The sequence below is a fragment of the Saimiri boliviensis genome, chromosome 21 (assembly GCF_048565385.1).
Source record: "Saimiri boliviensis isolate mSaiBol1 chromosome 21, mSaiBol1.pri, whole genome shotgun sequence".
Classification (NCBI taxonomy): domain Eukaryota; kingdom Metazoa; phylum Chordata; class Mammalia; order Primates; family Cebidae; genus Saimiri; species Saimiri boliviensis.
In genome coordinates this window covers 2,862,740-2,875,638 of record NC_133469.1, presented here as the reverse complement: position 1 = coordinate 2,875,638, position 12,899 = coordinate 2,862,740, and the positions used below count along the sequence as shown (strand labels likewise).

At 52.2% G+C, this 12,899-nt stretch overlaps 1 protein-coding gene across 1 annotated transcript in view; it reads right to left on the bottom strand.

Moving 5' to 3' along the window:
* SAMM50 (SAMM50 sorting and assembly machinery component) overlaps positions 1-12,899 on the bottom strand; it is a 36,845-nt gene that overhangs the window by 16,118 nt on the left and 7,828 nt on the right. The window contains exons 4-10 of the mRNA XM_039463224.2: positions 9,582-9,669; positions 6,593-6,699; positions 5,625-5,755; positions 5,305-5,392; positions 3,209-3,337; positions 2,600-2,671; positions 1,878-1,964 (exon numbers count right to left, since the gene is read on the bottom strand). Coding sequence (XP_039319158.1) covers positions 1,878-1,964; positions 2,600-2,671; positions 3,209-3,337; positions 5,305-5,392; positions 5,625-5,755; positions 6,593-6,699; positions 9,582-9,669 — 702 coding nt within the window. The remainder of the gene's footprint in view (positions 1-1,877; positions 1,965-2,599; positions 2,672-3,208; positions 3,338-5,304; positions 5,393-5,624; positions 5,756-6,592; positions 6,700-9,581; positions 9,670-12,899) is intronic.

Below are 12,899 nucleotides of genomic sequence, written 5' to 3'. Positions count from 1 at the left end.
TGGGTGGGTGGGTGGCTGGATGGCTGGCTGGCTGGATGGATGGGTGGGTGGATGGGTGGATGGGTGGATGGGTGGATGGGTGGATGGGTGGATGGGTGGATGGGTGGGTGGATGGCTGGCTGGCTGGCTGGATGGGTGGGTGGATGGGTGGATAGATGGATGGATGGGTGGGTGGGTGGCTGGATGGCTGGCTGGCTGGCTGGATGGGTGGGTGGATGGGTGGATGGGTGGATGGGTGGATGGGTGGATGGGTGGATGGGTGGGTGGATGGCTGGCTGGCTGGCTGGATGGGTGGGTGGATGGGTGGATAGATGGATGGATGGGTGGGTGGGTGGCTGGATGGCTGGATGGCTGGCTGGATGGGTGGGTGGATGGGTGGATGGGTGGATGGGTGGATGGGTGGATGGGTGGATGGGTGGGTGGATGGCTGGCTGGCTGGCTGGATGGGTGGGTGGATGGGTGGATAGATGGATGGATGGGTGGGTGGGTGGCTGGATGGCTGGCTGGCTGGCTGGCTGGATGGGTGGATGGATGGGTGGATGGGTGGATGGGTGGATGGGTGGGTGGATGGCTGGCTGGCTGGCTGGATGGGTGGGTGGGTGGATGGGTGGATAGATGGGTGGATGGATCGTTACAAGGATCTAGGGCCAAGCCATGCCTATGAGGCAGAAAGGGCCCTGCGAAGGGAAAGTGGGAAATGGAAGAACGTAGCAATGATGAGCCAAGGAAACAAGAAACATGAGAACAGGCGAGCAGGCGGCAGCATCCAGTGCCGTGGAAGGGATCAGGACGGGCTCACCGCGCCAAACAACAAAGAGGCCTGTGGTGGCCTCTGAAGTGGCAGGGGCAGAGGAAGGCAGGAACCAAGTTCAAAGTGCAGAGTCAACGGCTGAACCAGGGCAGTAACAAATGATTTTTAAATGAGCTCTCTACAAACAGTCTCATGCACCATTTCATTAAAACTCACTCCTTGCCCCCAAGTCTTAAAAGTAGATAAGACCCAGGTAGCAATGACAGGGCAGAGCTGCCCTCAGCCCCGGGTGCTGGGAAGACGTGAAAAATATGCCAGGCGTCCTCCCAGCCTCGGACTCCTCTGGCCAGACAGGAATCCAGTCACTTACTCCTCACTCCTGAGCGAATCTGGAGAAACTGACCCAACGGGACTAAAGATAATTTTAAAAAAATATATAATATTAATTCCTGAAAGCTCCCAGAGCCCTGCAGACCCAGCAAAGCAAAGACTCAGAAGGTCCACGGAATAGCGTTTCGAGGGCAGGAGACACCCCTCTGTCCTCCAGCCACGTTTCCTCCAAGGCCCTGAGGTGACAAACCAGGAGGGGCTCTCTCACGGTCCTATGAGTGACGATCAGCAGAGGTGACTTTTTTTTTTTTTTTAAAACAGAGTCTCACTCTGTCCCCTGGGCTGGAGTGCAGTGGTTTGATCTCGGCTCACTGCAACCTCTTTCTCCTGGGTTTAAGCAATTCTCTGCTTCAGCCTCCCAAGTACCTGGGATTACAGGTGCCTGCCCCACACCCAGCTAATTTTTTTGCATTTTTAGTAGAGACGAGGTTTCACCATCTTGGCCAGGTTGGTCCTGAACTCCTGACCTCATGATCCACCCACCTCGGCCTTCCAAAGTGTTAGGATTACAGGCATGAGCCACCATGCCCAGCCAGAGGTTTCTTTTAAAATAAAATAAATATCGCTTCTCCCTAGATTGTCTGCATATCTGGCCAAATTTGAAACATCAAAGGTTAAGCACTATTGCTCCGGCTTCCACTCTAGTGCTTCAGATATTCAGGAGCTAAGATTTCTTGGTAAGATTCTCAAAGGAAGAGCTGACAGTGTAGGTGCCAGGGTCCGGTTGGATACTCACTGAATCAAATATGAGTGGCTTGTTCACCTGAAGTTCAAAATCTTCTTTGATGAAGCTCACATCCCCGCCAGTGTAGCCTGCCAGTTCCTGCGGAGAGAGCGCTCAGGTCAAAGGCAGCAAGCAGACTTACTACAGAGCTACAGAATCGCGTTTTTGCATCAGGTTTTAATTTCGCTGTTTTGTATTTTTTAAAGGCAACAGAAGATTGTCTCCTAGAAGCCACACCCTAGCTGCTGAAGCCAACAGCACTGGACAGACGGGGATGGAGGATTAGCGGGCCCCAGTGGTGTGGAGGCCGCCCCCGTGGCTGTGTGCAGGGGAACAGAGCTCAGCACAGGCAGCACAGCTCCCTGGCTTCATCAGCATCTGGGGAAAAACTCAGCTGACCTTTCACGATTTGGGCTATTTTGCATAAAAATCTAATTTTGGCCTTACCCCCACCTTGGGTTCTGTGAAGGTGCAAGCCTGAACCACAGGGAGCAGGGAGCAATTCCCAGCTCAAAGCCCTGAGCGTGGAGCTGGGGACCCTCACCAGCGATGCTGCACGTGCAGTTACTCTGTGGGACCTCCTGAGAGGAGAGCTAGCAACTGTCACCAGCGATGCCACACAAGTGGTCCCCCTTGTGGCACTGCCCACCCGCAGGCCACCCAGCCCACCGGGACTTTATTGTCCAAAGCTTGGTCCCCTCACCCTGTGGGGGTCACAGGTGAAACAACACTACCTGGTTAACTTTCAGCAAAGCACCTTTTCTTGGTAAGATGGAAGAATTCCGAGAATCGATGACCATGGCGTGCTGAAAGAAATTTAAATGTGGGTATTTTCATTGCAAGCAGTTCTATTAGATAACCATGAGTACTCAGGACATGTGGGCCACACCACGCTAGCATTCCACAACTATCCCATCATTTCGTCTTCACAGAGTCCTGGGAGGAAGTGAGGGTCAGTCTTCCCAGCTTACACAGGAGGACATTGAGACATCCACACTGAGACTTGAGCTTCAACTGAACACACAATTTCTGCTCACTATGTGGGAGCTGAACACCCACCACTGGGTTCATTCTCTCAAGGTGCTCGACGCCCTGGCCTAAGTCAGCTCAGCCAGGTTCCTCATTTATTTTGAAAACTAAAATTCCACCATCAGCTCTGAAGCACACCTTCTCCTGAACGTGAGGCAGTGCGCCAGAAACCCTCGGGGAGCAGGGGCCACCACCTGGACACCCCAAATCGGCGATGCTCCCCAACCAGCCCTGACGTCGGCAAAGACCGTTTTCCCAATGCATAGCACAGTTCCATCAACGCAATTATTACTCCAACTAAGAGAAGCTGTTACCGAAAGAGATGACTTCAGTGAATGTCCGCTTTCTTTTCGAACCGCGAACGACGCCGTCCTGGAGAGGCAGCCCAGCTCCCGCCACACGCCCTCCCACTTGACGGTGTGGCTGGTCTTCCATATGGGAAACTGCAACACGAAATGAGACGCCTTTCCGGATCACACGTCCTGGGAAAGTTGCTGCAACTCGTTTTGTGGAATGAGGCATCATGAAACAATGAACTAAGCATCTAAAACAACTTTTTTTTAAATGATGAGAGAGAGGGAGAAGGGGAAGAAGAGAAGAAGGGAAGAGAAAACCAGAAAGAAGGACAAAGAGAGGTCCGGAGAAGGCTGTGAACGAGATGAAGGGCAGCAGCGCTCTGAGTAGCAGGCTGCACCCAGGCGAGCAGACCGGGCGCTGGTCTCAGGGCAGCAGGGAGCCCTGCCATCACATGGCACCGTCTCTTTCCCGCCTCTTTGTAAGGGGTAAGACACCTAAGACAATCTGACTGACGCACAACCCACCTGGTCCACCGACCCTATCTGAAGCTAGGCCTGGCAACCCAGCGACCTGCACCAGCCCAGAGAGAAGGAGGCAGAGACAAGAGTTATGTGAGAGGCAAGAGGGACCTTCCTGCAGCAGAGGCCTGGGCCAGGTGAACTGCGGGTACCAGGCAGGCAGGACCTGCTTCCCAGCCTGACACCCTCTTCCCTAAGGCCAGGACAGCTCATCTTAGAGTTCTATCTCAGAGAAATGTTTTCTGAACAGTGAACGGTGCTTGTTGGCTTTGGGAAGTGGTAAGACAGTGATTTAACTCTCACAAGGAAGCCAGGTCACCCCACACTCCCCAGAGGGCATCCCACACTGGGGACTCTCTAGCCCTCAATTGAATTCCAGGCGACTGGGTGAGTGAGGCACCAACAGGCCCAGAACACCCCATTCCACCTTCACAGTGAGAGGCAATCACCTCAGCACCCATAGGGCACCGTGCCAGGCACTGGGGAGATGGTACAGGAGGGGCAGCCTGCAGTCGCCATCTCTACACTTAGGGCCACCTGGGATTCAGGCATTTTCCCAAATGCCTGTGGGAGCTGTGGAGCTTCCTAAATCATTTCTTCATTCCTTGGAAGACCGAACATGAGCCCCGAGGATACCACCGCGTGTGATCTGGTCGTTCCTCCAGGAGCTCAGCTTCGGGGCTGCTGGCAACAAGGTTTCCGCCCTCCTGTTCCTTCCCCCCTCCACCTGCACCCACCCCAGGGCCGAGTCTACACTTTGGTTCTTTCATCTCTGCTATTCCTTGTGAAAAAATGAGGTATTTCTACTCTCTTAAAAATCTGCTCTTGATAAAGGTAGAGAGGCCGGAGCAGAAAGGTGTCTGAGGGCTGCTCCCTTCCAGACAAGAAAACCTGGAGAAAAAGAAATGACAGTATCATGCCCGGATTCTCCCGTCTCCGTCCTGAACCTGGAGCCTACCTGGCCCACCCCTGGGCAAAATTCTGTCTCAAAAAAAAAAAAGAAAGAAAGAAAGAAACCTTCCAGTGATCTGACCAGCTCTGCTGACTAGGAGAAACTGTCGGTCTCAACACATGGTGCCTCAGATAGTCAGGACCAGGCTAAGGAGCTGCCACGTGGGCATCAGCCACTCTCGGGCCCCTGGCAGCCTGCACTCAGCTAGGGAAGAGGCACCCATGGGCACAGCGGCTCACACCTGTAATCCCAGCACTTTGGGAGGCCAAGGCAGGTGGATCACCTGAGGTCAGGAGTTCGAGACCAGCCTGACCAACATGGAGAAACCCCACCACTACTAAAAATACGAAAATTAGCCAGGCATGGTGGCGGAGGCCTATAATCCCAGCTACTTGGGAAGCTGAGGTGGGAGACTTGCTTGAACCTGAGAGGCAGAGGTTGCAATGAGCCGAGATTGCGCCACTGTACTCCAGCCTGGGCGACAAAAGCAAAATGAGAGAAGTGGCACCCACTCTGGAGGTGGCTGGCACGGAGGGCAGAGGGCCTGTGCTCTCCGTGCTACTCTCTTGCTGCCTTTGGGGCTCAATTTAAAAGGCACCCCGTTTCCCCCAAGCCCAGAGGAAAAGACTGAAATGCTACTCACACTGTACTCGGCTGACATTCCTCTGTCCGTCTCCCGCAGTGAGCTCCAAGGGAACTGTCCCGTAACTTTATATAAGTTTACAGAGAAACTAGGAGGCAATGGGATAGAACTTTACAAGCTGCAACAGTGATTAGAACTTGTACACATTTAAATCAACAGACTGAAAACTACGCCTGTGGAGCTAATCTTCGAGAGGAAATCTACAGCATGTGGTCACCGCGAAGTGGCAGCTGGTTCCACCACGGTTCTTCCCACAAATAAGCCACCTATTTTAACGTTCTGTCGGGCCAGTGTACGCAATGATCTGTTGGGCTTCCTACTTTCTTTCGAAGCTTCCGGGCCGGGGTTTGAAGAAGGACAGGCCATACGACGTTTCTTTTGTTCCGTAGGAAAACTGAAAGGTCACCTTTTCTGCACGACCAAGAAGATTAGGGAGTTTGAGGCCGAGTACCTAGCAGGAAAAAAAAAAAAAAAGAAAAATAGCAGCGTTCTAAACCGAAGGAGTGAGAACTGTGGATAAGGACTAGGCTAGCTAAGGGACTTGCACAAAAACAGAAAGAAGATGTTCACTACAGATGGAGTCTTTCATTCGTAATCACTTTCATCCTTTAAAGCATGCCACTGCTGGCCGGGCACGGTGGCTCACGCCTGTAATTCCAGCACTTTGGGAGCCGAGGCGGGCAGATCACAAGATCAGGAGTTCAAGACCAGCCTGGCCAACATGGTGAAATCCCGTCTCTACTAAAAATTCAAAAAGTAGCCGGGTGTGGTGGTGTGCACCTATAGTCCCAGCTACTCGGGAGGCTGAGGCAGGAGAATCACTTGAACCCAGGAGGCAGAGGTTGCAGTGAGCCAAGACTGCACCACTGCACTCCAGCCTGGGTGACAGAGTGAGACTCTGTCCACTCCCCCCACCTCCAAAAAAAGAAAGAAACATGCTGAGTACACACATTCTGCATTCAAACCTGATGAAGGCAAGGGGCAGGCCAGCCCTGCCAACCGTGAAGCCACAGAGCGTAAGTTCTACAGATTCAGAGTTCAAAGGAATCCGAACAAGAGGCTGTTAATATGAACGTTCTCCAAATCATTCCTAATGACTGACGTTAACAACGTTATCAAACAAAGCAAAACACATTATAATCAATTTTCAGGTGGCTAAAGAGAAACCGCAAATAACCACAGATTAAGGTAAATGAAATGACCGAGTTCCAAAACTACTATCAGCTTTTAGAATACAAGCTCCTGATTCGAAGCTCCGGTATAAGAACGTCAAAAGCCTGCAGCTTACCATACTGCCTTCATTGTTGCCAACCATGGTGTTGTAACTGCCCGTCAATCTCCTTAATTCGGTTACTTCAAAGGTAACGTCTAACCCATTGGGAAGCGCGTCATCACCTAAATAACAAATATGAAAGAGTAAGACAGCTAGGATGTTATTTTACTTTGGGTCCCCATTGCTACAAAAGACAAAAAGCAATCTGAAGGTTCATCGTATTTTACAGCCTCCTTTGGAAAGTGATGTCATCATGAGAATGTTTAAGAACGTTCCCAAACAAAATCAAAATACTGCACACCTCTACGCCAAAAAATAATGTTTCTAGTTTCTCGGGTAAACTATATCGAAAAACATGGCTGAGCAAGGTGAGTCAGGCCTGTAATTCCAGTGCTGTGGGAGGAGGTGGGAGGATCACTTTCAGGCCAGGAGTTCAAGACCAGCCCCAGCAACATAGCAAGACCCTGTCTCTACAAAAAGTTTTTAAATGGGTCAGGTGTGGTGGCGAGCACCTGCAGTCTCAACTATTCGGGAGGCTGAGGTGAGAAGATCACTTGAGCCCAGCAGCTGGAGACTGCAGTGAACTATGACTGTGTCACTGCTCTCCAGCCTGGATGACAGAGCAAGACCTTATCTCTGAAAACAAAAACAACAAAGAAACAGTCAATCTTTGCTACAAGGAGGTCACCAGAAGCAGCATTATTCATTTAAGCACACTTAAGCAAGCAATATTTGCTAAAGGACTCTGTTCTCCTATTAGAGAGGTCCTTGAAAATATATGGGGTCTCAACTCAACTGACGTGAAAATATGGAACTCGCACGACAGTAAGATGTCAGTGACCCCTGCAGATAAACGCAGATCGTTTACTGTGTTACTGTGTATAAAAGGCACGTCTGTCCTCCCCTGTACCTGGTGTGATTTGGGTCTGAGCTGGAAGCAGCCACCCTGTGATCCACCACGGCCCTGGGGTGCCTTGTGGGGAGCAGGCTGGGCTCTGTAGGAGTGCGTAGCCTCTCACGGGAGGGAAGGGCGACTCCTGCCTTGCACACAGAGGGGTGCTCAGCCCTGGCTGAACATCTGGACGTATCTGGACAACAGTCAAAACACACAGATGCCCAGGGACCGCTTTAGGAACTCAGGCTCAACAGGTCTAGGGTAGAGCCCCAGTACCATCTTTTCTTTCTTTCTTTCTTTCTTTTTTTGAGACAGAGTCTTGCTCTTGTCACCCAGGCTGGAGTACAATGACATGATCTGGGCTCACCATAACCCCCACCTCCTGGGTTCAAGTGATTCTCCTGCCTCAGCTGTCTGAGTAGCTGGGATTACAGGAGCCCGCCACCACGCCTGGTTAATTTTTGTATTTTTAGTAGAGCTGGGGTTTCACCATTTTGGCCAGGCTGGTCTCAAACTCCTGACTTCGTGATCTGCCTGCCTCCCACTCCCAAAGTGTTGGGATTACAGGCGTGAACCACCGCACCCGGCCAGACTTTACATCTTAGACAGGCAGCTTTAGGCAATCAGAAAGATAAAGCATTTGAGCCAGCAAAAAAAAAAAAAATAAAGTAGAAAGACTTTCCAGGAACCTCTCCTTACCCTGACACACACTTTCCCTACCAACACCTGGCATGTGTGGTACATCTGTCACAGCTGATAAACCAATACTCATACCAAGTATTGACGCCAGCCCACAGCTGACATTAGGGGTCCCACGTGCTGGTGTCCGTTACAGTGACACGGATCCACCATCACAGTCCACACGGAGAAGCTTCACTGTCCTCAGCCGTGTGGGCTCCAGGTAATCCCAACACGCTGCCTGGGTGGAGCCTCGCAGGGGTGGGCGAGCTGCCCACCTACAGGGGCACGTTTACAACAGGGACAGGAGGCAGCAAAGGGCAAATGCCAACAAACTCGCCCCTAGGAAAGCTTCCCAGGCAGTGGGTCGGGCCTTGGGCACTGGAAGTGTGTCACTCAACGATGTCTGCTGAACTTGGACTGAAGTCGGAATTCCAGCACACTGCGCTGGGCCCACAGGTCCGGGCGCCTGACTGCCTTGCCCCGTTCTTCCAGCTCTCACACCCCGATCTGCACTGCAGCACGTCCGATACTTGTCCACCCACCAAGCCCCTCACCCTCTGGTGTGGCCCCAGGACACTCCACCCCATCCCACCACCAGCCCTTCTCCCCAGACTCACTCAGATATATCTCCTAGGTCTCAGCTCAGACACTGCCCCTTCGGGGACACCCTCTCTGATCCTCATCTCATGCCATGGCCAGGGGAAGCCATTTCCTCCTTCAGCTTCTTACGGCACAGCATAGTGACTGTGCTGCCAAAGATTGACTGTTTCTTCCTGCTCTGCCCCCAGCCCGGCCCGCTATGGAAGCCCCTCCAGGAGGAGACCAGGCCCTTTGTTTGCGCTTCTGTGTTTCCCTGTGGGGCCTGCCTCGAAGCAGATGCTCACCAGCCGAAGAATGTATGTTGAGAGACATGCCCAAGAGCACACAGCAACATGAAAATGAGGAAACACTAAAATGGAAATTGGATTCCCTCCTTGTTTCAAGCACACATGGAGGTGGGGTCTGCCAGGAGCCACCTGCACAGCGCCGAAGCCTGGCACCCTGCCCAGAGGCAATCTCGGAGCCCCGGTGCGGTCTGGGGGTAACACAACAGTATCTTCAAAGCTCACCATCCCTCCTGGCCTCGTACAAAAATCCAGGCCCCCACCTGTCATCCCAGCGACACAGGAGGCTGAGGCAGGGAGATCGACGGAGCACAGGAGTTCCAGACCAACCTGGGCAATACGGCAAGACCACTCTCCAAAAACAAACAAAAAACCGAGTCCCTTCCCGAGACTGCTAACTCAAGAACTACCTGTTTGATAAACTTTCAGGTGCCACACAGCAGGGAGGGGTGCTCTGCCGGCCAGGTCTGTATCTGGCCACAAAAACAGCTGTTTTGTGACGGACAGAAAGCGAATTCTAAAGATACTACACCTCAATACATACCTTGACATGTGTCAATCAAAACATCCACTTGTCTAAAAATCCCAAGGCGAAGCAATTTTTCACGGGCTTCATGAGATTTTCGCATTACCTGTGAAGTGGGGGAAAAAGCAGGGAATGTATCCTTCTAAGACACAGAAGCAGACAACGGCAGCTACACGGTGAGGCTGGCAATTTACCCTCCGGTGCTACGTCAGATCACTGAGCAGCCAGCACCACCGAGACTGGCCACGTGCAGGAAGGGAAGAGCACCACAAGGGCCACAAATGTGCCAGGTGCCAGGTGCCAAACCAAGCCTCGGCATCAAGAGTGTGTGTCGTATCATCCTGAGTGTAAACCAAAAGGCTGACGCAGATACACATACCTAACACACAGCCTAGAACGTTGTGCTGGAAGAGATCACACTCAACTGTGAACACTGGTTACGTCCGACTAAAGAAAGACGGGTGTGTATACACACCTTTCCTTTTTCTTTTGTTGTTTTTTCACATCTCCCTTTGAGGAAGAAACACACCACTCTGTCGCTCAGGCTGGAGAGCAACGGTGTGATCTCGGCTCACTGCAACCTCCACCTCCTGGGTTCAATTGATTCTCCTGCCTCAGCCTCCCGAGTGGCTGGGATTACAGGCACGTGCCACCACAGCCAGCTAAATTTTTTTTGTGTGTATTTTAAGTAGAGTTGGGGTTTCACCATGTTGGCCAGGCTGGTCTCGAACTCCTGACCTCAGCTGATCCACCCGCCTCTGCCTCCCAAAGTGCTGGGATTATAGGCGTGAGCCACTGCGCCCAGCCTTTCTAACCATTTCTAACCATGGTTCAACCTTGTGTCCTTTCTTCACTGTCAACAGCAGTTCCTTCTGAGGCACAAAGTCCACTCCCGCTGGAAGGACCCGTAGAAGGAAGGTAAGGCAGGCGGGTGCTGAGGACCTCGAGGAGGAGAGACCCCTGTGTGACGAGGACAGCTGAGAGTCCGCCGTGCAGGTGAAAGGGAGTCACTGCACCACCGTCAGCAGGAGAGAGACAGGGTCCCATTTCCTTGTGAGAAGGAACGGACTGTGCAGACGAACGTGGCGTTCTGCCCAGGCGGGAGAAGCGCGCGGGTGAGGCATGCGGGAGGGGCTCTGACAGCAACCCCAGGGCTGGGGTGAAGGCAGGCCCAGGGAGGGCCACAGTATGAGAAGGGAGGAAAGACCCTGGAGACACTTCACAGGCAGGGGCCAGAGGACGCCGCCACTGACCAGGCAGAGCACGTGGGAAGAGGAAGGAAGCTACGGAAACTGCAGCTCAGGGCTCGGCCCCCGGCTGGCCCCGAGCAGCCTCCGAGAAGTCAGGAAGGCAGACGGTGGGAAAGAGAGGACTTCAGATCTCAGCCCCGTGGAGCTGGAGATGGCCGTGGCAATGCCACCAGGAAACGTTTAGCGGGCAGTTGTATATGTGGGGCTAAAGCTCAACACAGAGGAGCTGGCTAGCAATAAAGCCCGGGGAGCCCTCCGCACTCACGCTGTGACTGGAAGCTGGGACGAGGATGAGCTCGCCCAGCAGACTGATCCTTGTGCTAAGCCACGCTGAGGAATGCACACGGGGAAAAGCAGCGGACAGTGGAGCCCAAGAACGACCGTGATGAGATGGAAAGCAGCCCACAAAAATGGTCGCCACGGCCCAGGGAAGAGGAGAGAGTGAGGAAGAGGAGGGACGGAGACATTCAAGGGGCAAATGGCAAAGCAGGACAGCTGCGTTCAACGGAGGCTGTGCAATGCGCTCCTGGAAACCCACGGAGGCCGGACAACCCAACGGAAGACAGAGACGCCAAGTTAATTCATAAGAGGGAGGACCAATAAACAGAAAAAAGATGTTGGGTCCAATTCATAAGTAAATAAATGCAATTTCAAACAGTAAGACGGTATTTTTCTTCTAACAAGATGGCAAGAATTTAAAAATTGTGGTAACACCCAATTTTTAGAAGAAGACCGTCTCACAGACTGCAGTAAGAGCTCGGACTGTGCGGTCTCTTTGCAGAGCGACGCGGCAGCCCCAGTGACAGCTGCAGAGTGCTCGCGCCTTCACCCGGGAATCCCACTTCTAGGAATGCATCCCGAAGCGCACTGTCAATGTGCACAAAGACACACTGACACGTTTACTACAGCATTGTTTGTAAGAGTGAAAATTAATTTAAATGTCCATCAGCGGAAAGCTGTTTATAATAACTACTAGAGGGCCAGGTGAAGTGGTTCATGCTGTAATCCCAGCACTCTGAGAGGCCAAGTTGGGAGGACCATTTGTACCAGGAGTTTGAGATCAGCCTGGACAACAAGGCAAAACCCTGTCTCAACAAAAATTCTAAAACCTTAGCCGTGCGTGGTGGTATGTGCCTGCAGTCCCAACTACCCAGGAGGCTGAGGTGGGAGGGATGCTGGCACCCAAGAGGTTGAGGCTGCTGTGAGCTGTGTTCACGCCACTGGACTCCAGCCTGCACAGGGCTTACACCAGAGCAAGACCCTGTCTCACACACACACACAAAAGTGTATACGAGGCACCACACAGCCAACAGACTGGCGTACACTGATGTGAAAAGATCTCCATAATTTACGTCAGAAAAGAAAAACACATAGAGAATAGCGTTACCCTTTAAGGAACACACACGTTTACACATTTGTACAACGTATCTAAGAAAGCGTTAGCCCCATTACCTCTGGAGAGTAGACTGGGATTGGCCGGGTAGGGAAATGTGTCATTTTCATTGTGATACCCTTCTGTACCATGTGATTTTCTATCCTTCCTTCTTACTGTGCTTAATGTGACTTTAATTTTTTAGAAATGCAGATTTGGCGGGGCATGGTGGCTCATGCCTGTAGCCCCAGCATTTTGGCAGGCTGAGACAGGCGGATCACTTGAGGCCAAGAGTTCGAGACCAGCCTGGCCAACATGGCGAAACCCCGTCTCTATTAAAAATACAGCAAAATCAGCCAGGTGTGGTGGTGTGCACCTGGAACCCCAGCACACGGGAGGCTGAAGCACAAGAATCCTTTGAACCTGGGAGGCAGAGGTTGCAGGGAGCCAAGAGGGCATCACTGCACTCCAGGCTACGAGACAGAGCAAGAATCTATCTCAAAAAAAAAAAAAAAAAAAAAAAAAACACTTTTTTCTTTAAGTGGGACTGGTCCACTGTACCAAACGCTGTTGAAAGGTCTAGTAAAATGAGGACTGAAAGGAGCCAGCGGGACCCAGCCACAAAGGGTTGCTGGTGACCTCTGTCTGGACATGTTCAATGTGGTCCCAAGAGCAGAAAGGGAGAGGGAACCCACAGTGGAGATGAGAGAGTGG